Raw genomic sequence first — 27264 nt, 5'->3', positions numbered from 1 at the left:
AGCCTCTCCTCAGACACATGTATAGGTCCGAACCCAGTCAGCCACCATTTAAGGCTTACTCAGTCTTCCTCCCAATATCTTGGAGAGCTCAGGGCCAAATGATTTAATCTTCATTCAGCTAATTTAGTCTGGATTTAAGCTGCCGGGTTGTCGAAGTGCAGAGTGATGGAGTCTGAAAACAGGATGAGAGGGAAAGGGGAGAGGAGGGGAAAACGGAAGGAAGGAGGGAGGGAAACAGAGAGCGGGAGAGATAAAGATAGAGCGATGGAGGGAGAAAGAGAGAGGCGATGGAGGGAGGGAAGGGGGGGCTGAAGATGATGATCCATCCTGACCCTAGTGAATGCTGTCATGTTCCTCCCTCTAGGTAATCTCTCTCACTCACTCGCTATTTTGCATGTGAAAATGCTCTCCTGACAGTTGCATATCAGATAAATTTTCTCTCTTTTTTTCCCCTCTCTCCCCCCTTTTCCCTTCACCAAATAAACAACAGTCTTCACTTTGAAGTTGTCTGTTTGTGTCAGTTTGGCTTGAGGCGAGAGTCGGCCTCTCTCCCTCTTTCTCTCTTTTCTGTCTTTGTGTTGCAGTGCGAGAGCACAGGCGGATTATTTCCTCTCACCGACCGGCCAACGCCGCATGAAAAAAAAACCACGGAAGGAATCCTTAGCTGCCCAAAAAGGCCAACACAATTAATCCAGTCAATTAAAATAAAAAAAAAAAAAATACTGTTTGTTTTCCTGCCAATTGAATTAGCGTGATGCTCCGCAGCGAACTTGCAGTCAGGAGGAGCAGGGGTGTCAGCTCAGCCCTGAGCTATGACAGCGTCAGTGAAAGTCAGAGTTTTTGTCTGATGCAGTGAATCGCTGGGTTAGAGGAAACATTTCACTGTACAGAAAATCACCCAGGAATTTAGTTTAATCAACAAATGTTTTTGTCATTAACTTAATGTAAATGTATACATTGTATTTGTTCAAGTTAATCAAACTTAAAATTTCTAGTATTTATTGTCAGAACACTTCAGAACTTAAAAATAAATGATGAGTTGAATGAACGTACTGATGAATTCAATCAACTGATTAAATTATAATAATCGGCATATTAGCAGACTTCCCAGCATGCATTGTGTGACAGTTAAAACTCTCCCAGGCCCTTCTTTTTTATAGTTTGAGGAAAACATATATGATAAAAACTTGCTGTCTGTAATACACTTTATGATGTCATGCTTGTTTGTTTTTACATGAAAACCCTACAAACCACTCTGTAAAAATAAGATATTTGTTTTAACTTTAAAAGGTTAATGTCTGTGGCGCCTTAAAAGTTTAGCTTGACTGCATTTGTAAAGGCAAGCAGAGGTAATTTTGTAATGATTCAAAACAAATAAACATGATATTAATTCATTTGTACTGGAGAAAATATGTTCAATGAGGTTAAGATATTAAGTTGAACCAGCAATTCTTCACTATAATAAACACTAATAAACATTACAAACAAATTTCCCTTTATACTCAAACAACGCATGCTGGGAGGGGTGCTAATTTGCTGATCATGTTCTTAATTTAATGAGATGATTGAACTCTGTATAGTACCTCAAGTTAGAAAAACTCACGTTTACAAATAAAATAAAAGATAATATATAAATATATTTAAAATGTAATACATTCACTGGGAACAGTTTCATATATTGTCTTTGTGCCAATGCTGGAATAAAGTAGCTCCAACAGGAGCAGCTGCAGAGGGGATTTCTTTGTATAAAACAAAACTGACTGTTCAAACTAAGACAATGTAAAAGGAAATCAATTTTTTTTAAATGTTGGTTAAGTTACTGAAGGGAGTTGGTTGAACTTAATATCTTAATCTTGTGTTATTTTTTCTCAAGTACAACTGAATGAATACCAATTTTATTTGACTAGAAATGTTTGTTGGAATCATTACAAAATTACCTCAACTTGTCCTTTCAGGTTTACTTAACTTAACATTTTAAAGCCCAGAAAGTAAGTCTAAGTTAAAAGTAATAGTTAAATTTTACAATGTTTCATCTTTTTAATCATACAAAACTGACCTCTATTTTTTAACATACTGTTCCAGAACACACCTATCACCTAACCTGCAAGATCTCCCTAAACAAGCACCACCTTGCCACTTGGGGGCGATAGTGAGTGTGTGTGGTAATGAGTCAGGTCTTTTTTTTTTTTTCCTCCAACCCCTGTTAGAGGTACAGTTACTCCTCCTCAGGGATTTATATCACAATTAAGGCCAGTGTGGCCTGTGATGTTCTGACAGTAGCCCTATATGCCTGAACTGATGACAGGATCACACCACGGTATAGATATGGTAATGAGTGACAGTATAGACACAGTAGCATGCAGCTTTCCCAACGTACAGGCAAGAGGCCCACCTGGGTCTTTGAATAAATCTGCGCGGGGTGTCAATCATGTCGCCTTGCTTCGTGATCAGAGGGGAAAAAAGGAGGGGAGGAGGAAGTAAAGAGGGAGGGGATGGAGAGATGCAGGAGAAAGAAAAGTGGAGATGTAATGACTGGAAGTGGAACTTGCTCACGATCACAGTTTATTCCCGCTGTGGCCTCCGCTGATCAGAACTCAACGATATTGTGGAAAAGCTGAGCAGCAGTCAATGCAGAATAATAAGGACAATTCCAACTAATGTTTCCTATTTCAATATATTTCTATATATTCAATATATGTATTTGCTCTAAGATTTGAAACTGACTGTGGTTTGGTCTTGCTAGTGTGTGGGAATTTACCACCAAATCTACCAAACACCTGAAATAAAGTGTTAATTTGAAATCTAATAATCTGTACAAGAATACAATAGAAAGTTACCCACACAATAACACGAGAGCTCCTTTTTATTAGCAGTGTTTCAACCCAACACATCGTCCTCCTCAAAATTATATTTAATATTAATGTATTTTATTTATCTTGTGATTTAGCACATATGAATGTAATTAAGTTATCACAACATCAGCAGCCATTTAGTCAAATATGCATCTAATTTCCCTTTTTTTCCTGAGGAAGACCTGTGTACATATAAGATGGACAACATGACAGCTTTAGGTATCAAGGTCATTTATGATCATTACACAACACAGTTGCATAACAAAAAGAAAATTTTAGTTCCTTCATGCTACCTGTATATAACATATAGTATAGATAATTAAAATCAGAATAGGATAGAATAAAATAACTAATAAATACATTTTGATCTATACACTTATTTATTTACATATACACAAACCCATCAAGGAAATAATTCTGTGGTGCACTCTTTGAATTGGCTAAAAGTTGAATATAGACAGCAGCAACAAGGTAGTGATGACAATACGGTCGACATCTTCACATAAAATGATCTGGAAAACATTTGTCCATCATCTGTGACTGTGATTGAGCTCAGCCGGCTGAGTCCATCTCCCCTCGTCCTGCTGGAGTCTTACATGTTGCGTCCTGTCAGCTCAGAGTTTGTCCGCCTGTCAAGTGCAACAGCTTGAGCAGGTCTTTGTAAAATAAGAGTCTCTGATTTCCCATCAGTGGGCCCTCCCATTTTTGTCTACCTTCCTGACTGGACATAAGTCAGGACCAGCATTCAGTCCAGGATGGGTTAGCATGTCTCTTGTCCCTGTTCTACTCCTCTCCTCCTCGGGTGGTCCGTGGCAGTGTGTCCAGCTGATCGGGCTGGGTGTTTGAAAGATGCCATTTGCATTTGTGATCATATTCCAATGCTTATGATTGTATTTATGTCACAGGTGTGCTTCAGCAATAAAGCAAAAAAAAACGTACAGATTAAAGCAAAAATATAACAGAATTTAAAGGAGGCACCAGCTGCAGAATATGCATGCGCTGCTGTAGTCGTGGAGGATAAACCTCCCAAGTGAAACCAGAAGACTTGATTGCCCCCTGCTGGCTGGCTGCAGCATAGGTCATAAACTCCACTCTCTCCATGTTAGCAGATTGGACACAGACCAAACTAAGAAGTCAAAATACACGTAGGTACATTCTTCCCAAAGATAGTTTCTGTCATTTTAGATACTTCTTATGCTGATGAATGTTCAAGGTAGTTGCTATTTATGCTATTAAAAGAGGGTTTCATGTAATTATGGACAGCTGAGCTCTGCTTACAGCTGAGTCAGCCAGGTGTATGGGCAGGAACTCAACAATGCAGCAACCAACCCTGCATCCAACCCCGGTCACTACTACAAAATTACCAGGGATATTTTGGCTTTACTTTCTTTGCAGTGGGAGGGGTGGACATGTGACAACCACCTTTATTTACAGTCAGTGGTCAAAATGCTCTGATTGCAGTGTCTTTCTATTGTAGTTTTGCGTCCAGCGTCTCTCCCACTATCAACAGATTGGTGTTCATGTTCTACACTTGCACATATGTCGGCTTGAAAGCAGAACAGGCTTCATTACATATAGTTAGAGACCACAGCCATGGACATATACTTGCCATCCATATAATCCTAAAAATTCAGAGTTTCAGAACTTTCTCAGGCTATGTTGAATCTGAAATGCTTTGGCAGCGTTTCTGAATTAATTGTGGCTGGTTTGTGTGTTGAGATTCAGTTCTAGCAAGCATTATAAGTCTTCAATATTTTACATCAGCAGACCTCTTTCTCTCTTATTTCTGACTCTCCTTCCATTTCTCCCTCTTTTATACACATGCATAACTACACACAAAATCACTCAACCTCTCTCTCTCCCGTGCTCTTTCCCTCTATCTCTCTTCCCTCTACCTCCTACCTTTGGTGTGTTTTGCATGGTGCCTGGCTGTTTAGAGGCAGTATGCATATGTATGGGCGAGACGGTGGATCGTGACGGGATCTGACATGCGGGGACAAGATCAAAGCGCTCCATCTGATCCCATAAAAACAGACGCAAACCCTCCTCTCATCCTTACAAAACCCCCACTGATAGTCAACTCTGCCAGCCCTGACTCCTCCATCTTCTCTCCTCTCCTCCTGCCTTTTTTTCTCTCTCGTTTTTCCCTCCATCCCAGCATGCCGCGTGCCCACGTCAAGGCCTGCCTGCCTGCCTGCCTGCCTGCCTGACTTTGCGATTACGCCCTGTGATAAACAATGGCCCGTTTAGCTCATAAAGCAGGAGTGTTGTGCATAATGCTTACAATAAAAGATAGCATCTCTTCACTCATCTTATTTACCTCTCCCACGGTGGCATGGGCGACGAGCTGTTCTATAAATACCGCAGGGAGGAAGGAAGAGGAAGGAAATACAGATGTAGACATACATCTGTTGGTCAAATAAAGTCTCTGCCAAGTGGGTTGATGAGAACGAGAGGAAAACAGTGCTGTTTAAATATGCATTTGAGCTTAGAGCCAGGTGATAAAGGCGCCATTTTAAAGCTACTCCATCCTTCCTGGTAAGTGAGCTTAAAATGTCCACTCAACTGGCGCAGGATGACATCCATATCACATTTAGATTCATCTTTATGGAACATATAGATTGATATGGAAGCCAGGACACATTTTCCTTTCTATCTCTCCTTCTCCCCACCTCCCCATCTTTAATTCCCTCCTTTCTCTTTTTCACTCCCTCCCTCCCTCCCTCTCATTCCCCTTTGCCGTTCCCCCCCTCCTTCCAGTAAGGAAGATGTATGAGTTTGAATTATTGATTCAGACACATGCTACATGCTGCTTGGAGTCATTATTTGTTCAGGTGAGTGTCATGCTGCTCACTATGAAACAGATACCACGGGGATTAAGCGACACAATCAGGACTTAAAGACAGCCGCCCTCCCTAAAATAACATGGCCCTCGCTGCAAGACGAATGCTCCCCAAAACCCGACTTCATTTGTTTATGACTCGCACATTAGTCATTCTGTGCCTAAATTATAGTGCGGGGGTAAAGATTAATTCAAGCACGGGCTTTTTCCTATTGTTTTTACTTGTGTGTGTGTTTCTTGAAGCCTAATAACACAGCAGATGAATATAGGTGCAAACATCCTACACATTGGTAAAAACACAGCTTTTGTTAGGTGGTAGGCGTCAGCATAAGAATAGACAGATGTCCAGAGTAAAGAGAGAATGCCATGCGCAGTCACATTTCTGTTGTGATATCAAAAGAAGCTTTTGGCACCATACTACAAAATGACACACAGCGCACACGATAAATCATGCTTTTTCATTTATTGGATTCAGGGCTGCAACTAATGGTTATTTTCATTATCCATTAATCTGTCCATTATTTTCCTCTTACTGTCTTATTTACACATAGAAATAAGACTGAGGTATAGAACCCCCGTGGTTGGTTCTAGATAAAACACTCGGAATATAAAAAGATTTTTGGTAGAGCCGCCTCAGTGGCTTCTAGATATAAAACCCTTGGAATATAAAAAGGTTCTGGATGGGTTCTTGTTAGCACATGTAGAAGGTGGAGAGGTTCTGGATAGAACCCCTAAAGAGGGCTCTGGATGGAACCATTGCAGTATTTATGGGATCTCTGTAGAATCTCTTACAGCAGGTTCTGAGTGAAACCTTTCACAGATGGTTCTAGGTATAACCTTGTATGTTAGGTTCTAGGTGGAACACTCTGATTGGCTCCAAGTGAAACATTTCTAAAAGATTCTACCAGGAACCAAAAACGGTCCTCCATCGAGATGAGCCAAAGAACATTTTATAATTGTAGTTAGCACCTTTATTTCAAAGAATGTAATCAATTAGGTGTTTGGTTTATAAAATGTCAGAAAAAGGAGAAAATGTCGATCAGTCCAAGATGAAGCAATGAATTTCTTGCTTTGTCTACAACCTAAAGATGTTCAGTTTACTGTCATAGAGGTAAAAAGAAACTAGAAAATATGCACTTTTTAGAGAGAGAGAGAGACTTTTAACTTTTTTTTCCTTTAAAAAAATGAGCAAAATAGTTGGCAAGTAATTAAATAGTTAACAACTAATTGATTAATTGTTGCAGCTCTAATTGGATTGGCACCGACTATCCGAAACAGAGCGAGCGCTGGTGTCGATTACGTGAGCAGAGATTAGAAGGCCGTGTTTGTAGAGAAGTTAAGATGGAGGGAAGCTCTGCTGCAGGAGCGTTAAGAGAGAGGCGGGAGGTAAAATGTTGCTAACTGTTCATTTAGCCCTGGCTAAGTGGTCAGGGACGCTGGACAGGTGAACTCTATTCTCCCCACTGGCCCTGCGGGGTGTGTGTGTGTGTGTGTGTGTGTGTGTATGTATGTGTGTGTGGACTGTAACAGAATTTCTCTGGTCCTCTGGGCCCTGGTGCAAAGCAGAGAATAAATGGTGGAGGTGGCAGGCCAGGACAGAAAAATCAATGCCTGCTTATACAGACATGACACACCAGCAGCCAACTGCATTCTGTGTGTGTTGTGTGTGTGTGTGTGTGTGTGTGTGTTTGGGCGTAGATGTACAGCATGCAGTCATACGGGCCCTGTGCTCAGTGGGTGTGTGCGCACGAGTACCCAGCAACCTCCATTTCCTTTCTCACAGGGTAGATTGTCTAGCGTTTTACGTCAGCTTTGGGATCAGTAAATAACTCTTCGTTTTTTTCCCCTCCTCCTCCTCCTCCTCCTCCTCCTCCTCCTCCTCCTCCTCCTCCCCCTCGTTCCCCTCTGCCTCTCTTCTTCTCCTGCAGGAAGTTTGAATGTGACTTGTGCGAGCGCTCCTTCAGTGAAAAATGGGCCCTGAACAACCACATGAAACTGCACAGTGGGGAGAAACCATATAAGTGCGCCTGGCCCTCCTGCCACTATGCCTTCCTCAACCTGTCGGCCATGAAGGACCACTACAGGACACACACTGGTGAGAGACACTGGTAACCTACACCATGAACTGTCGCTGCTCCTACTCCTCCGTAAACACTTCGACTGACGCTCTAAATGGCAAAAATCATGTGATTCCCTTTTTTAACAGGCAAACAGTGTTTCACCGAGTGAGAGACAGAAGGTTATTCATCAAGAAACACTATACTTGGATCAGACAGAATGTACTTTTTCATACCTCTATAGCTGTAGGCTGTTTAACAAAATGAAGTTTGTGTGTTAACTGTGAAAATCTCACATTAATTATGAATCTTCACAGCTTTGTTTGGAAAAAATATACACACGTTTTTGGCCGATAATAGCCACGTCCATCTGTACCGATTTTCAACATCCAGAGAAAGTCGAGAACTAGTTCTTGGCCGTCTCGCAAACACTCTTGTTAGATGGTTAAACCCTTGCATCCAGATCCCGATAGGACCGTCACAATTATGTGATGTTATATCAGCCAATTATATTTGGATGGAGATGACAATAGCCAAAGAGAAAGAAGGAGATGTTTGGATTTCGTGTTTGTTTTTGTTGTCTGACATCCTCCAAATTTGGAGGGTTTCTTGATGAGGGAATTAAGGTAGTGTGTGTATTCCCCAGATCCAACTGGTTTGTCATGTGTATTTCCCCAAAATCCATCTGGTCACCAAGTGTGTGTGTTCTCCAAACCCAGCTGGTCAGCAAGTGTGTGTTCATCAAATCCATCTGATCCTCAAGAGTGTGTTTTCCCACATAGAGCCAGACCAGTGTGTGTTCCTTTATCTATGATGCAAAATGGGATAAAAAATTAAAAAATGCACAATAATTTAATTGTGTTGGATGTTTATTCATACCATTCCACCTTTGATCAAAAAAAGAGAACTGGTGCGATTTGAGTAGATTACAGTTTTAATTATTTGTAGCAATTATATTTCAAGAACTCAGTATTGGTCTCTTGGAAACCATGAAATATGTGGCATATATCATTAATGCAGCTAGCAATACAGAAAATATTGCATATTGTTATTTTTCTCAGTGTTTTTTTTTTAACCTTACCTTGGGTTTGTATGAGGTAGTTAAATATAGTCAGTGTGTTACCTACAGGAGATGGAGGTCAACATGCAGGGGAAGCAGGAGGTGTAGGAAAATAAGCCACTGTGGACAGGGTCAGTAGCAAAATCTATTTCAGCAATTTAAAAAAAGGCCAATCTAAAAAATCAAAGTAAGTTTGAGTGTATGCTGTATTTAGAATATTTTCACAGCTTAAACCTCCGGTCAAACAGCCTTTTCTGGCATGAAAATTCTGTTTTATAAGCCAAATACAGCCTTCTCCAAACTGAAAAATGAATCATTTTACCTCACAGAACATGGGAGTTGCTGGTCTACCACTGCATCTGTATGTTAGTTTGTTTGTGTTACTGTGTGATTTTGATCTTTTAAAATGTTAGTTTGGATTCACCGAAGTCACACAAAAACACAAGCAAACAGATCGAGGCACCAGTCGACCAGCAGCTCCCATCTTCTGCAAGATAAAATGACTGTTTTCACCTATAGAGTTTGGCTGGTTTGGAGAGAGCGATACTTGTTTTATATAATGGCAGCCTCCCATCAGGAAAGACTTTCTGATGGCTAAGTGCTGAAAATGTTTTAAGTATAGTATACACTTAAACTGATATTGATTTCTTTTTTGGACCTTTTTAAGTGGCTAAAATACCTTTTGTTGCTGACCCTGTCCACAGCAGTTGATTGCTTAGCTTCCGTGCTGGTACTCTTCTCTGTCTCTCCAAACAGCACACAACCCCACTTCAAGTAATCCAAACCATCCCTTCAAATCTAATTTAAATATACATGTTAGAGCTTTTCAGCAACCTGAAATGACAGTCACCAACTGGATCTGTAGTCTATTCTCTTTCTTTTATCACTAGCACACTGGTACTGGTATTAGAGCATCATGACGATGAAAACATAAAATGTAGAAAATCAGTGGATATTTTCGCTATATCTGTCTTCTCACACACACAGTGCTTTTCTTCCCAGTCCCATCCTTTCATTTCTGTACGTACAGTACAGTTCAGTACACTGTGGGACTGCACTGACTCATGTTTTTTTACTTACTAAAAACTTTGGATAGACAGATGGTGCGGTGGGCGGTGGGAGGATACTGTCTTGAATAATAGCCCCTCGATAGGAGCCCAAGTCAGCCTCTCTGAAAGTGTCTTTATGCTGCAGCCCAGCAGTTTCCCCTCGGCCTCAGTAATGTCCCACACACAGCTCCTTGATGCCCTTTTAAGTCAATGACAGAAGCAGCAGCAGCCAGTGGCCTGACAGCCTGACTGAGCGCTTGCAGGAGAGCCCTCCATCCGTCACGGGTGCCTGCTGTGTGTGCAAGTGTGTGTGTGTGTGTGTGAGATGGTGGACTTGCTGGATGTTATTTTAAATGTGTTTTAACAGTGATGTAACGTCAAGGCGCCTCTGACATAATTAGACGTTTTATTTTCATTTGTTTCCAGCCCTCATCATTCCCCATCAGGCGGCGGCTGTCACACTGTCACCTAGCTGTCACCTGGAGAGGCGTGTGGCGGTGGTGTGTGCGTGAGTGTCTTTGTGTGAGTTTGGCAGGAGGAAATGCAGACTTGAAGAGAGTGAGTGAAGTGATTGAGATGGAAACAGGAAAGTGCTTGAAAGATCAACGGTGACCGAGCAGGATCATAAGAAAATAGGAAAATTAAGAACAAACCTGAAACAGCCTCATTTTAGTGAGCAACAAGACCCGACTTGATTAGCGACACCCAAAAAAAAGCTAACACAATTTGCTCCAGTGTGACCCCCCGACACTCCTTTGCCAGTTGTAATTGGTGCTGGGTTGGACGGTTAGCTACGGCTACACAATCACTGCAATCACATTCCAGCAGCCAACCTGACACACTGAAATATTATCTGCATGTGTGTGATCTGTTTAAAGGTTATAAATCGGCTCCTTCACGGCACTAAGATGCAATACTAATAAAATAAGTAGGAGATTTTAAAGTTGAACTAATCTTCCCTGGGAACAGAGCAGTCAGTAATGGAGGGGATGTGAGTTACAGAGTGTGTGTGTGTGTGTGGGTTATGTAGAGGCTCACAGGACGATGACTAACTGGGGAGTTTGTACTGGAGCTGAGTGTAATGATACACACATCTAGCTCATTTGTTGGAACTGTAAAATTCAAAGTCGCTCGGTAAAGAAAAACTCAAAGCACCACCAAGAACTTCATCAGAGTGGCAAGTTTTGAATGAGTTGGTCTTTGTCGAGTGTGTATAATTGGTTTATAATCCCTTAAAATAACATTTCTGATCCCTCAGAACAGCACTCGGTGTTATGATCTCGAGGTGAAACTCCATGAGATAGATGGAGCATAGGTTGAGCACTGAGACGATGTATGAAAAAGTAAGGAACCCGTAATCACAGATATGTGACTGTGTTATAATTTACTTAGTGTCAGGAAGCTGGTCCCTACACATTACAATATCAGTTTTTAGGCTTTAGTTTTTTAACATTAGCTGCTCTGTCCTGCAGGCTTGGAGAAGTTTACAATCCAGCAACCCAAGTCAAGCAACTTATGTTTCCTTTGCAAGACACATTGGTTAGTCCTCATCCTAAAAGCTTTTTGTCTTGTGTTAAAAATGAAATGTACTATTTAAAAATACAAATCATAAAACACAAATCTAACTTCTGTCTTGCTTGCATGTAATTTTTCCTTGTCATACTTATAAATACTTGGATTAACTAGCTCTCCTGTTGACAATGCTGCTTCTGTATTCACATGTCCTCTACATGGATCATCAACTAATAATGCGGCTTACTTTTTGTCTGGGACATGCATGTTTAGTCTCTGTCTTTAAAGAAGTTACCATGTATATAGCCAACAAGTGTGTCAAATGTCAGACCTTTTTACGTGGGCTTGAAGTCCACCAGAGATTTCCACCAGAACGATGTCAATTACCATCAGTGCTAAGATTAGCTTAATTAGCTAGCTAGTGACAACTGTTGAGATGTGCTAGTGGTAAGTGTCATCTTAACTAACATTGATGATCACTGGCTAAAATTAGAGAAGTCTGCTTCTGTCTACTTCTGTCTCAGGTCTAAGTCTTGCCTTTTTGTTTGTTTTTTTACCCATTGTTTCAGAATTATCATTAGAGTTATCATTTTAAACTGTAAAGATGTGAGTATGACAAGCTTGGCTGGCATAATGGAGTGGGACTTAGCAATAAACACGCAAACTCATCAATGCAGATTTTGTATTTGCACCCATAACTCCATCGCAGCCAGGCAAAACCACCAAGACTACAGAGTCCCTAACAGAAAACGTCAAATTTCATCCTTCTGTGGATTGAGTTGCTAGTCGTGACATGTGGAGGCCCCCTCCCCAAAAAAAGGAAAAAAAAGTTAACACCTCCGCTCTCCTTCTCCTGCTTCTAACGGGATTCATTGTTCCTCCCTGATTTGTGTGTTTTTTATGTTAATCACTCCCTCCTCACACACCAGTCGTGTCTGAGGGAGGGGGGGTGGGGTGGCGGGGGTTGGGGATTCAGTGGTCGTCAGCCGCCAGGGTCATTTGTAACGGCTGATGAATGAGCGACTCAAATAAATAAATAAGTGCACTGCATCTGACCCACCCAGCTTTTCCCAGGCTCCTGGGCGTTGTGGGGAGTGGGTGAGGAGGGGGTGGAGGAGGGTTGAACACAGCGACAGGGCCACAATTGATTTCCTCATTGCTTCAGTTTGTCGCTTAATCTGGCGATATGCTGATAAATCTTCGCACTTTGTCAATTAATTTCCCTGAAAAATGAGACCCAAAATGGCGAGCACATCAATACAGCAGCGGATTCCGTGTCAAAAATTAAGCGGTAAAATTAATTGCCCTCCCATTCGCTCCTGCTAAAACATAACTAATGAGGGAGGCAATTATAGCTGCATGCAGACGCCTCCGGGGTTATTTAAAACACACACACACACACGCACACATACATATATATATATATATATATATATATATATATATATATATATTTTCACACACATGCAAAGAGAGGTTGTATATTTTGACTTCAAAGTTCTTTTATTGTCTCACAATAAGGCATATTTAATTCCAGTGAGGGGTGGAGGGTTGAGGTGTATCATGGGAACAAAAGAGAAGCGACGAGCCAATATTCAAATAGCCAAAAAGTTTAAGGGCTCTCAGCACACATTAGCAGGAAATGTAGTTTTTTATGGCATTTTCGTGTCTAGACTTCAGGTACGCTGGGTCAGGGATGCTTTTAAACCAATGTTTGTGACGTATAGTTTTATTTGTGTATGCTTGTACCTACGTCTGGCCTTAATGTAACCCCAACCTTCAGTTGAACTTAGAGTGAGACTTAATCTTGAGTTTTAGGGTTAATGTTGCATAAGCATAAAGTTTAAGGTAAGGGTTAAGTGTCATTTGTGTACAGATAAAAGATATGAAAGCTAGAGGTTAAGGTGAATCAGGAATCAAAGTAATCTATGCAAGCTTGTGTTGCTGGTCTGAGGGGTCCATGCTGCTTTAACAGGCCTGATCTTCCGGCGCTGACAGCACGTCACTCTTTTGACTCCCCCACCTCGCCGTCCCCACCCAGGTCCTCAGAGGGCTCACCGCACCAGAACAGCAGATGAAAAGCACACATGTAATTTATCGCCAACGTTTCCTCCTCAAGAATAATTGTGGCGACCGTGGCTGGGCGCAGGGATCGATGGCTATGGATTTTTCTGTGGTGGGGTCTTGTAGCGTTGGGCGTAATGAGAGATGGAAGGGAGGGAGGGAGGAGAGGAGGGGAGGGGAGGAGTGGAGGAGGGACCGGTGCTGTTTTTCTGTTTTTCTGATAGGGTGAAACGGTCTGACCAGATCCTCAGGAACTGTTGTGGAGTTTAGAGACACAGGAAGGAAGAAGACTTTTTGCTTGTGTGTTTACGCATCAAAGGCTCTGAATCCTATTCAGCTTCAATGAGCTATGAGATACTACACGGTCAGAGAATGTCCTGCCAAAGTTTGAACAGTTTCGGATAATTCACATGACATATTTCTGTAGTCGTGTTTTTTGCCTGTACTCTTCTCAGTGGTTTGTAGTGGGCAGAGCTCGGCCGCAAAAAGCTGTGGTCAAGTGTTCACGTGCGACTAACAAGACTTGGTCATATTTGAATCGAAATGTGATGACAGCTGTGGTTGTGTTGTGTTTTCAAACTTAAACTTATGATATTTGTTTAGTCATGAATATTGAATGATACTGAGGAAAGCTAAGGATTGTGAACCGTGTTTTAGAGAGTTTAAAACTGCAAAGATTTTCTTTTTATTTTGTTTTCACCCTGTAGAGGGACATTTTCTTTAATGTAGGGTTGTATGAGGTACTTATCGATAGTCAGCCTATATAATAGCTATGTTAGCCTGAGGCAGCAGTAGCCCAGTGACTCTCATGTTCTGCAAGGCAAAATTACTTATTTTGCTTATGGAGTTTGGTTGGTTGGAGACTGATCTTTGGTTTATGTAACGGTGGCGTCCAGTTGGAAAAGTCTGTCTGACTGGATTTAAACTGATATTGATTTTTCTAAGGTGAACCTTTTTAAAGTAGTTAAATACTGCTGACCTTGATGAAGTTTATAGTCCCCAGTTTTTCCATGTAATCTACACAATGTACTGTTGCAGTGAAAAATATTTTACTTTCTGTTGCACATGTTCACAGTCTGCTATATTGTTTTCCCAGGAGCATCACACATCAGCTATTTAGAACAGTAAATGTAAATGTTGATTTCATGAGGCCACAGAAAGTAGCAGAATGGACATTTATTTATCTGAGAACATTGTTTCCTTAAAGACCGCTCACACTGGGATTGAAAAGTGAACCTGTATGAATTGGCTAACGAATGCACCTTTTTAAGGCTGTTTTTCTCCCCTCTAAGTGGCACTGCATTAAAACTCTTCTCACAGTCGAGTGGCTTTAAATGGGTGTAATAGAAGAAACTTGAGGCTGCTTTGTCTCTGCGGACTCGGTGAAAGCTGCTATCTGTGCAGAAGAGGAGCAGAGCACCGCTGAGGCCCAGCTGGAAGAGTCACCCAAATGTGTTATCAGTGTGTGGCGAGAGCTGGAGTTCAACATCAGCATTCAGATGAATATTTAAGTGATGCAGCATGTGTCTGCAAGTCAGAATGTGTGGTACCTTCAGTTTTTCCATGTATGTGCTGATGCACAACATGTACATGTGTGGAAATGTGTTACTAGTTCACCATATGCAGTTTGTTTTGTGTGCCTTGAGAAAAAAATCCATTCTTTAAAGTATCGTGATTCTTTTTTTTACAATTCCTGATTTGATTTTTGGATCACTGAATCCATTTCTGTCTGTACAAAAACTAGTGTTTAGTCTGTTAGCTTGATGGTGACGCATAATGGGAATTCCCATTGATGCACTAACAGAAATTAGCATGGCAGTAATATTATTTTAACCAGTGGTTATATGGTTACTCATATTTTCAGACATACATTTCCTCTGATCTGTGAAAATAAACTTATAGCTGCTGACCTCACGTTGCAACTTAATCTGCTACTGCTCTGCTTCAACAATTCACACTGACCAGCTACAGCAACCTCAAAGTGTCAAAACTTAAAGTCAAAATTTCCAATGGGTCTCTGAGCTACACATATATTTATAGTTTCTATTTTATTTATTGTCCAGTACTTGATGAGCAGGGACATCTAGACGTATCACTTTTCTTCAAAAAGGACATATTACTTTTTATTCATTCTATTGTACATTTTATTTACCACTTCTAAGTTGGAAGTTTTCAACTTCAGTTTCATATGTGAAAGATGATAATTTAAGGCGTACATCTGTGCAGTGTGCCATTTTATTCATTATTCATTTTGACCCAGCATTTTATTTTATTTATTATTCTTATGACACTAGCTTGATGAGCAGGAGCAGCTGAATGTAGCAGTCTACTTTAAAAAGTATTTTATTTACTACTTTTGTATTCAGCATAGCAGGGAGGCTGCTGAAATAAAAACTCAGAGTGACTGATTGACATATAATGTACAACCCCAATTCAAAAAAAGTTGGAGCATTGTGTGAAATGTCATTAAGAACAGAATGCAATGATTGACAAATCCTTTTCGACTTGTATTCAAGTGAGTATAATACAAAGACAAGATATTTAATGTTCAAGCTGATAAACTTTATTTTTTCTTGTTCATAAAATAGTTTTGTTCACCAGATTATGTTTACAGGCTCAGATTTTGTTGATGCAGTCCACTTTTCGTCCCCTTCGTGCCTCTAATATGGATAAGTAGGTTGCATAGTTGAACCGTTTCTTTTCTGTCTGTCTTTACGATGGCAAGTCTGCAGGGGGTCTTTTATTTTGAAAATTGACTGGATTCTCTATGCTTATTCTGTGTCTGACTTGCTGCCTACTTGATCCGCTCTGTGCTAGTTTACGTGGCATCAAAAAAAACAAAAAAAAACAAGAGACGCTTCTGGGATGCGCCGAGGTGCTGCTGTTGGAATCAAAAGCATTGTGTAGACCAGCTCTGGCTGCCATGGTGCAGCCTTAACGCGACACAGCCATGCCTGGTGGAATTTAGCTGCAAGTGTCCTCAGTTTCCAAATGTGTACTGAGTGCTGTTAAATGAAAAGGTGATGTAATACAGTGGTAAACATGGCCCTGTCCCTTTTTCAGAGGGATCAAATTCAGTTTAAGTGTATATTTGCCAAAAAACAATAAAGTTTTGTCATTTTGAAGATTAAATATATTGTCTTTGTACTGTATTTAATCAAATATAGTTTGAAAAGTATTTGCAAATCATTGCATCATGTTTTTATTTACATTTTCCACAGCATCCCAACTTTTTTTGGAATTGGGGCTGTACATGGATTTTGGAAATATGGATTATGATCTACAGTCTCTACAAGTGTATGAGTCAACTTTTTCCCATGGTCTAGTGTAATAATGGTCAAATTGTAATAAATCATAATTTCAAATTGCAATACTTAAGAATTGTATTACATATCAAATCAGCACCCAAGTCTCGTAATAGTATCGAATGGGGAGATAAGTTTATCGTCTCAGCCCCAGTGCTTGTGTATGGAAATATCTGCATCTATGTATGTGTGTGTGTGTGTGTGTGTGTGTGCATTTGCATGCACATCTGTGTCCGTTCTGTAAATGTGTTTGTAACGTGCGTGTGTCTCCCCGGATGAGTCTTATCACAAATGTTGCCGTGTGTGTGTGCGCAGAAGTGTGTGACTGCCTGTGTGCAATGGCAGAGAGAAAAAGAGAGAAAGAGACCATCATGCCGTTAATGACAGAGCCAGATGCAGGGGAGAGAGGAGGAGTGTAAAAAAGCTCTCCACGCTCCCCATCTGGAAGGCATCGCCCCCAAATGAAGTTGTACAAAACCATCCCATTGATAATAAAGCTAATTTTTATGGCTCTGACAAGTATGTAATTATGTTCAGCGGTGCTTTTCAGATTTTATCACAGTCAATAAACCACACTGGCAATTTCCCGTCCCCCATTTGACATATTTACACGGATCCATCTGATTGGAGGAATTAGTTAGCTGTGAGAGCTCTGATGGATATACACTAGTGATCTGTGACTTCTGCTTGGCTCATCTGTTAGCCAACTAGACCCGCTGCTCATCTGTTCAGTCTGTCTTCTCCTTTTCTCGCTTTCTGCCTTCCTCCTCCTTCACACATTTCCGCCAATCCATTAACGCAATATTTTCTTCTTCTTTGTCTTCACTTCAGCTCTCGCTTTCTTGCTCAACGGCATCTCAGCAGTAGTTCCGAGTGAAGAGAGTATCACTCATTCCTTCCTCCACCGCACTTCTCCACTCAAAGGATTCAAGGATTTCATAAATCTACTTCAAAAGCTCATTACCACCACACGATATTTGAGGCTGTAATTTCACTATTTAACTCTATTTGTTTTTGATGTCGACGCAACTTTAAAATAAAAAAAGTCTTCATGACAGATTAATTATACTGAGCCTTATTTAGTTGAGGCAGACAGAGAAAAAACAACTGAAATAAGACAAATGTCTTAAATTGTGTTGCTTACATACTCATGTGAGTAAACCCAGCAGTACTAGCAGTTTATTTTATTATTGTTGACATTATTTGCAGATAGTGTGTCATAATAAGCTTCATCCAAATGCACATGTAGTTTGATACAGAATGTACTTCATACATGTTAAATGATAGACATGTTATCTTTTAATTTAATTTAGTTTATTCAGCTCAATCTGAATTAACACCCCTCGATATTAAAGGTTTGATGTCTTTTTACAGTTTTAGAAATATTCTGTTTTTGACATTAAAACTGACAAAGGGGCAACAAACTTTTTATATCATGTTAATATCCTTCCATATGTGGCAGGAAAGCATGATTAGATGGCACATACTCCAGCATCCTATTAAAAGATATTTTTGGTTTATTGGAGTGGTCAACATGGCCCAAATCTTCTGTTATTGGTTGGTATAATTTTATATCATGGAAATGGTATACATCATGATAAAAATTATTGTTCTGTAAATTCAATCAAGAAAATGTGAAATAACCATGCTCTGCCATACTTCATCACATTTGATTATTCTCTTCTTTTCATTGAAACATGACGCTTGAGTTAAAAGAAAAAGACCCAAAACATTCTGTCAAATTAACATTATATCAAATTTGAAGCTTCAAGATGACAAATGAGAACAATGACATTCAGTGTTACAGATTTTCAGGTTAACATGTGCAAATACATACCTGCCTGGTTGGGATGCCTTCTGCTCTGTATTTCCTTTCTTAAGTCCCGCCCCTTTTGCTCGGTGTTCACATAACAGTCAAGGAAGCGCAGCACAGTACAGGTTTAAGTTAAGAGAAAAAAAAGGAAAAGAGGAAGCTGATCAAGTTTGCTCAACCGTCATTGGAGCACAGAGCAAAAACAGTTGGGACATCAGAAGGTTCAGTTTTATCCCCCTTTTCTTTCTTGTCACTCTCTTGTTCTCAGGCAGTTTAGGAGTGCATTACCACCACAAGCTGTCACTGTCCCGTCATGTAAGAATGTGGTCAGCAGTCCTGCTGCCCAAATCACGTCACCTGCGAGGCAGCGTCACGAGATCTTGTGATAATCTCTTGAGAAAATGCAAGAATAGCTTTCGTAGTGGAGACAGGATTGCCAAATGTGGATACGTTTCTGCCATTGTAGAGTATATACCGTTTCATCCATCAACCCCATTGGGGCTTATTTTTGTAGTTGTGGTCATCATTTCTATCAAGTATCATAATGTTGTACTCACTAAAGTAATTGCTGAATTCTGGGATCACCACAGTGTCACTTATGCAAATTCCTATGGGCAAACAAGCCGTAAACAAACCAGGATTTTCTATGATAAAATGTGCTTTATTTACAGAAATTAAATAACACAGGAAAACATTGTGTGTGCACAACTGAGTCAAGTATAGAAGATAAAAGTTGATTTAATAGTTTGATTTAAATGAGTGTATAAAAGAATATTTAGAAAATGAAATATAAATGAGGCAAAAAACATTCACTCATTCTCCATTATTCTGATATGTTTTAACATCATTTTCTGCCGGTTTCTTCTATGATTTTTTTTTCTTTCTTTCCCAGAAGACCCTAATGTTTTTTTCTTGTTATTTCAATCTGCCTCTATAGGAGAGAAGTCTTATCTGTGTGACCTGTGTGGTTTTGCTGGAGGCACAAGACATGCCCTCACCAAACACAGGCGCCAACACACAGGTAAGCAGCAACACACACACACACACACGCATCCTGAACTCACGCTGTAAACTAATCGAAGCACACGCACTGACTGCTGTGTGTGTGTGTGTGTGTGTGTGTGTGTGTGGACATTCATAAACTCGGACGGTGATTGACACTTCAAGATCTGAACAGCCACAACATTATTTTTCACATAGTTTTAGCAACTGTTTGCTGTCTCTCTCTCTCTCCCTCTCTCTCTCTCTCTCTCATACACACACACACACACACACACACACACACACACACAGACACATCAGTGTGACATGCTGCTGTCAGTGATAGGCATGTGTACCAGTATGGCTGACTGAATCTGAGATTTTTAATTTCAGTTATCATTTCACCATGTCATTCTGTCGCTTAGGGAAATTGCATTTTTCAGATAGGCTGTCAATAACGAGTGCTTTTTTGGAAATTGGGATAGTGAAACAAATACTGTTCTTAACCGTTGTCTGGCAGGCGCCCAAGGATCAAGAATCCTGTTATAAATATTCATTTAGGTTTTCATAATTCATTTTGTTTGCTCCTCAGTTTCTCTGCCATTTCCCCCTGAAACCTCCAATTTCTGTCCTCCTCTCCCGTGTTGACATGTGTCAATTCCACAGATTTAGTTGCAAATTCAAATCTGTTGTCATGCAGCTGAAGGAACCACCCTGTCTGACACAGTTTGACTGAGACATATTTTTAAAGGCCACTGCTAGTGCCAACATTTTTTTTTTGCTTTAAGTTTTCAAAAGATAACATTGTGCCAATATTTAGAGTCCTCAAATATTTCCACTTTCATGCTCAAAATTAAGGATGCATGACATGGATTTTTTTCAGCTGACAGTGATAACTGATAATTGCCTGCTTCTCATGGCCGTAACAGATAAGATGCACAATCATTTCACATTTTTGTCATTTAAAAAAGAAGTTCATATAACCTGTAGCCTGGGCATTCATTCTCACCTGAGGGTAAGAAAGGCTTAGATGTAGTGAGCAAAGGTTCTGAGTTTTAAAATGTATTTCTTTCTAGTAAAGTACATTTAAAAAAAAACTCACAATATACTTTGGCTTTTATAGAGCCTTTGGCTAAAGAATTCAAATTCAAATGCCAGTATGGAAATGTCACTGAAGCAGTATTTTAAAAACACTGTACACTACAAGAGTCAGTGGGACGCCATGATAATAAACTTGTTTTTGTTCTTTAGGTTAGCAGCTCCTTAAAGCAGGGTGAGGTTTTATTGCAGGATTTAAACCCTGACAACCCTGAAGCTCTTGAGTAAAATACTCCCTCATCACTCTGTCCTGCCATTTGAAATAAAAAGTAATTAAAAATACAAAGCTGCCAGAGAGCACAAACCTCTGCCAGCTGTGAACAGTGCTCCAACTTGCAGTTACATCTGCAGACATCAGTCCTGACATTTTTCATCTTAAGTTAAATTGACCCAACGAAGGCCTTAAAATTTGGAATCAAGTCTCTGTCTCTTTAAGATTAATGGCTTCATGTCAAATAAGGCAATCATCAATCATCTAATGACAGAAACCTCACATCTGGTTCTCCACCAGAACCTTGCTCATATTTCATGGAGATGCATTCATAAGTTTTGAACATACCCTGCTGACAGGCACATAAACTGTCTCGGGTGAGAACACTGCTGAGCAGCAACACATTTTTACTGACACTGTTAGCACTTCAACTTTTTTACATTGCATAGACTTCTACTATACTGTATGTGGAACTTCAGCTAAAATTATAATTTCTTTTTCCCTTTACAGTTCAAATGACATTTGTTCATATCTTACTCTTTAAAGGAATAGTTTGGATAATTTGAAGTGTGGTTGTATGAGGTACTTGTCAATAGTCACTGTGTTACAGACTTACAGAAAATAGTGGTTGACACTAGGGATGTTGATGATTAATCATTAATCCCTGTAAAAAAATTCAAAATGTAGTAATTGATAATTAATTAATAGTCTAGAAATGGAAATAATAATTGCACCTCATTTGACTTTGTTTTTGTCAGGCAGAGCCTATATGACAAAACTTAAACTTAAAATGAAAAAAAGTACATTTTGTATAATAAAGGTTATAAATGATTCATTGATTGTTAGTGTTTTCAAATATTGGTTAAGGAAAATGCACAAAATTTGCAACCCTCTGCAACACACCCCCACCTACACCTATCCTTTTAACACACCAAAGTCACACAATAACATAAACTAATAAACAAATCGAGGCAGCAACAGCCCAGTGACTCCTGCGTTCTGCAGTGTATAATGAATGATTTTGAACGGATCAACTGCTGGTAATACACTGACTGTTTATAAGTACAGTACTTCATACTTCAAATAATCTGAACTATCCCTTAAAATTGTAGTTCAAGTGGTTTTATCTCTTATGCTCCAAATGACAGGTCATCTACTTTCAGCTCTTGTTCTTCAACTACTAGCTCAACTATTTTCATTGTTCAAAAAGACAAATAAATTCTTACAGGGCTTAAACTGAGTGGAAATTTCAATTTCAGATTTCAGTGATTTCTGCAATTCCACTTTGATTTCATTTCTTCAGTAGACACAGACTTGTTCTCTGCTTCAACTTAAACAGAAATTTCAAGTGCTTTAACTGCTTCCACTAAACTACAACTCCCAGACTATTTTCCAGTCTTTGAACCTGCAGTGTTCAGAGTAAGCAACCACACAGGAGATTCAGAACTATGAATGTCTCTTCTGCGTCACAAAAAATATGCGTTTGCCAACTTCTTGTCATTAGTTGGTCTCCAGATTAATCTCACATTGAGTTATGAACAACTTCAGAAGGAATACAGATTTATTAAGACAAAAAAATTATGTCACATATTAGACAAACCATGTCAAATGTACCCTTCTATCTGGATTTGTATATTGATGTGTCTCTGACTGTTTGTCAACAAACATTTTTGTCATCTCAGCCTCATCACTGTTGTATCTCTTGTCTTTTCAACGTCTCCACCCTGCAGGAGAGAGACCCTTCAAATGCAAGCTCTGCAACTTCGCCTCCACCACGCAGTCCCACCTATCGCGGCACAAACGTGTTCACACCGGGGAGAAACCGTACCGCTGCCCCTGGTGCGACTACAGGTACCGGCTCATTGACCCACCCATGCTTGGTGGCGCTGATGGCTGCCACCGTGGCACTGATGATCAGGGGGTTGATAGGTGGGGGGAGCTGTGGGGGGCATATAAGTGAGTGAGTGTGATGGTGGGATAGCAGGTGGCATTGTAGGGTAGTTTGGAGGGTGGGGTGGGGGTGGTGTTAATGCTACAGGCTTTGTGTGTGTGTGTGTGTGAGTGTGTGTGAGGGGTGGGTGGGAGTGGGAGAGGTGGTGGAGGGCAGACAGGTCTAATCTCCACAGCACGGCTCCATCTCATCACTCTGCCATCATCAACAGGCCCAGCTAGATCTCTGGGAACACACACACACATGCACACTCACACTCACACTCACACACACATACACACAATGTCACTGTCACTGGCAGGTCCCTGTCATTAAAACACCATCATACCACATCAGTAATTACACAGGAAATTGTCGGTGAAATTGAAAAAGTTTTGGCTGGCGTTGCACATCTCCATCTCCCTCTCCCTCCCTCCATCTCTCCCCGACTCTCTCTCTGTTTCTCTCTTCCTCTCATCCTGTGCTTCCTCGTCAGGTTGTGGCAGAAGAGTGTGAAAGGGAATGATCTCAAACCCATCATTGGTTTTAGATGTACTCTTCATTCGTTTTTTCCCCTCTGTGACAAAGTCATTTCGGCAGCTTGCTACACCTGCTCCGCTGCAGTGAAGCGCTCTGCTCATTTCAAGTCTTTTGTATGCAGTCCAACTCTGAAAAAAACACATGAAATGCTGAGAAGTAATAATTGTAGTCAGGCTATTATTTTGCAATTATCAAAGGATTATCTCACCTTGTACCTTAAGGTGTCATAAAGTATCTCTTGACTGTAGCAATTACGGATCGACCAGTGTAGGTTTTTAACTGACACTGTTTGATTTAAGTTGCATATAAGATACTTTGAAGATTTTTATGTAATTTAACTGCAAAGAAGACTGTATCTTGTTCTTTAAAACATGGTCTTTTGAGTTCAGCTACAAAGTTTGTAGACCAATATACAGTTCACATTTGTATTTGCCACACTAACAGTGTGGTTGGTCCATCACTTTGGTTCCGACTGAAATATCTCAATAACTGTGGAATAGATTGAAATGAAACTTTGTACAGATAATCATCTTTACAAGAGGATGAATCCCACCGTTGCTGGGGATCCACTGACTTTTCCTCTTTCTCCACCATGAGGTCGACAGTTCTGTTTTTTAGCGAACAGCAGATTGCCATGAAAATTTGTACAAACATTCATGATGCCTTGAAGCTGAATTCCACTGACTTTGGTGATCCTCTGACTTTTCATTTTGCACCAACGGCAAATTCATTCATTCATTCATTCATTCATTATAGTGACCAAATTATGAAGGGTATTGTTAAAATGTGCTGAAAATGTTTAAAAAGTACTGATACACACTGAAACCATTTCACCAAATATTTTCAAACAAAATCACAAACCCAATTTGTTTGTTGAGCCTGCCTCTGGGAGATTGTTGCTAACTTTGATTGATGCTAAACAGTAATTACCGTGAGTTATCCAAGCCCCGTAATGAAACTTATATATTGTCAGGAATTTTATTGCGTTTTTTTCTTTTTTTTTCTTGAAACCGTTTCAATCATTGTTTTACAAATCAGTTTTCATTTATCCAGTGAAATATCTTACCTTCTGCTTGACCCAAACCTTTGTATAGATATTTATAGTTTCCAGAGGATGATTCTTGCTGGTTTTGTTGATCCCCTGACTTCCATCCTGTGCCATAAACAGATCAAAATTTTATTTTTTATAATTCTTTGGGTTTCTCCAAAATCCTGCAAAAGTAATGACCTTCCAATCAGCCTTAGTTATGCTTTGTGTTAAGTGCTCAGTAGAAAATGTTAGAATGCACAATGATGGTGAACACTGTAAACAATGAATCTAATAAACATCTGTGTGTTGGCATTGCCATAGTGAGCGTGTTAGTACGCTGATGTTATAAGTACATCCTCACAGAGCTGTTGGCACAGCTGTGGACTCTTGTTACACTTACTCTAGTTAGATTTGAACTGCAGATAGTGTGAATTAAATTTGCAAACTGCACAAATGTATTGTTTAGCCCAGAATCCAGACTGCTGTTGGGACCAAGCAGCCGAACCTTGATCCGACAACAAGAGGTGGTCTTGGTCTGGATCAAACTGAACCATGGTTTGGTTTGTTTCTAACATTAAAACATTTTTTGGGGGATGATTTGGAGTTTGGCAGCAATTATAGGAAGTTCTCTGTGATCTAAAGAGGTTTATTTCTCCATTAATTCAAACTGCGACTGCAGACTTTCCTCTGAAATGACAACACTCCAATATCAGACGTGCCTGTCAAACCAGTCAGTTGTAAGTATAGGGAGAGACAGCTCATGTAGGTGATGACGACGAGACGAGAGAATGTCATGTTTAATTCTTCAGTGCGTTCACATACTTGTAGTGTGAAACCAAACAAAATGGATCAATTGCATTCACTGTAACAAAAACACAAATCTTGATTTGGACTTTCAGGTGTGAAAAGGCCCTCAAGATTGGGACCAAGGAAGGAAACTCAAGACTGTAGACGCCACCTTGCATACGTTTATTGAATCCTACTCAACTGTCTCATTAAACTCCGTCTTATTGTGTCATAGGCTTTAAGTATTGAAACTGTATGTAAAGAATGAGTTAATCATATAAATTAGCTGATTCTTTTGCCCGAGGGCAAATTCTGGTCCCACATCACACTCTTACACTGGACTAACCGCAGTATCAAAAAGATACTGCTCATAGAACGAGCCAAATGTTCCTGCTCCCATTGTTCCTGCACTGATCCTTAATGATCATTACAGATAGTGGCAAATGAAACAGTAAATTAGAAGCCCAATTAACATTTTGGTTGCCCCAGGGGTTCTGAGAGGTCCAGAGGGCAAGGAAGGGGGGGTGGCAAGGTGGGAGGAGGAGGAGGAGGAGGAGGGAGGTTGGGGAAACGCCCCGCTGGCTTACTAATGTGAGGATGAGGAATTGAATGCGGGGGCCTCCAGACAGCCGCGAGGGGCCTCGCCTCCGCCCTGCTTTTACGCACTGAATACGTTTAAAACCCCCGACGTCTCCGGTGGCCTGACCACGATAAGGATCTACTAGATGAGTTACCATGTTTGACCTTTCAACATAAGCAGACCTTATTAAATAAATATGATGCATTTGTAAAGAAATGTTTAGGTCTGAAGCAAATGAAGCACTTGTATGATTGACAGCTCTTGCTCATAGAAAATATTTATATGTTCTCACAGATATACATCTGATTTTTTGCTATTAAAATATCCATATTAAATGCCATGAACGACATCTATAGTTCCCTCTTGATACAATGTGATCTCCATCAAGGCTGCTCCTCAAATGCATGTAAATGAGCAGGGAGTGAATGATCTATCAAATGCCACTCATCTGCTATTCAGACAGAGATAGATAATAGAGGGGGATAATTATAGTTGGGGAATAGTGGTAAAAATATTCTAATGATATTGCACTGGGAGTCCTGGGCTGTCAATTAATGATGTCTACTTGACTAATTCTGCAGCTATTTATGCAAGCCTCGAAACTTCTTTACTTCAGTGTTTAAGGAACCATTTCTATTGTTCACAATGAAGATTTTTTTCTCATTAAAGTCACAGTGGCATCTTTAATGGTCTAATTGATATGTAGCCTCTGACTCCTGCCACGCTGCCATCCTTCCAGGGCTATTATTGTTTATTGAATGCTGCTGCATTCATGTTTCAATCTACCTGTTAGAGTAGCGTTTCAGTTCGAGGCGATGGCGGCTTTGAGGATGACACGCTTACTGTCAATGCCAGGAAGGTTTGCGACCTTGTAAAGTGAAGGGAGAGATGAGGGAAGGGGGGGTTAGACGTTAATGATGATAACCAGGGCCTCCTTGGCAGAATAAGATCCAAATAGCACCAATGATCCAAATACACCCCCCCTCCCAACTCTTAACACACACAAAGAAACACATTTAAATCTCCTCTAACGAAGCGCCTCTCAATTACACCTCTCCCATTACCATACACTCGTTTGGGAGGAGGAATATGGAAATGGCTAAAATAAAGGGGAGAGACGGAAAGAGGCAGAGGAAGGGGTGATGTATCCGTTGAGCGTCAGTATGGCTGATTCCCATGGTGAGTGCATGGATGGGGGAGGAAGTTGAAACAGTGTTGGACTAATTAATACAGTGTATAGTAGGAGGGCTGGTGTGGGCTTTCACTAACTGTGACACCTGCTGACTCCTAAACGCACGTTGTGTTGTTTTAATATGACAATTACGCCATTACCATATCTGAGAGATAGCATGGCCCCCCTAGGAATCCACCCGCGCTCTCTTTAGAACCTTTTAGCTCCGCTTCAAATTTTATCTATTTATGCTCCCGCTTTCGAATAAGAAATCAGTTCACATTTAGTATTAAATGCATTTTTTAGCAGCATGATTTACCGTAATTCATGAGCATGTGACAGTTAAAATTCTTGAGTGTCTTTTTTTTCATTATGCACCAGAA

At 40.3% G+C, this 27264-nt stretch overlaps 1 protein-coding gene across 2 annotated transcripts in view; it reads left to right on the top strand.

Moving 5' to 3' along the window:
* The window catches only part of znf407 (zinc finger protein 407), a 205395-nt gene that overhangs the window by 112415 nt on the left and 65716 nt on the right, over nucleotides 1-27264 (top strand). For both annotated transcript variants that reach the window (XM_084726175.1, XM_084726176.1), the window contains exons 5-7: nucleotides 7623-7789; nucleotides 19492-19575; nucleotides 22575-22695. In XM_084726175.1, the coding sequence (XP_084582301.1) occupies nucleotides 7623-7789; nucleotides 19492-19575; nucleotides 22575-22695 (372 nt within the window). The remainder of the gene's footprint in view (nucleotides 1-7622; nucleotides 7790-19491; nucleotides 19576-22574; nucleotides 22696-27264) is intronic.

This window comes from Lutjanus erythropterus, chromosome 9 (genome assembly GCF_056507025.1).
Source record: "Lutjanus erythropterus isolate fLutEry1 chromosome 9, fLutEry1.hap2, whole genome shotgun sequence".
Classification (NCBI taxonomy): Eukaryota; Metazoa; Chordata; class Actinopteri; order Lutjaniformes; family Lutjanidae; genus Lutjanus; species Lutjanus erythropterus.
This window is presented reverse-complemented; position numbering and strand designations above follow the sequence as displayed.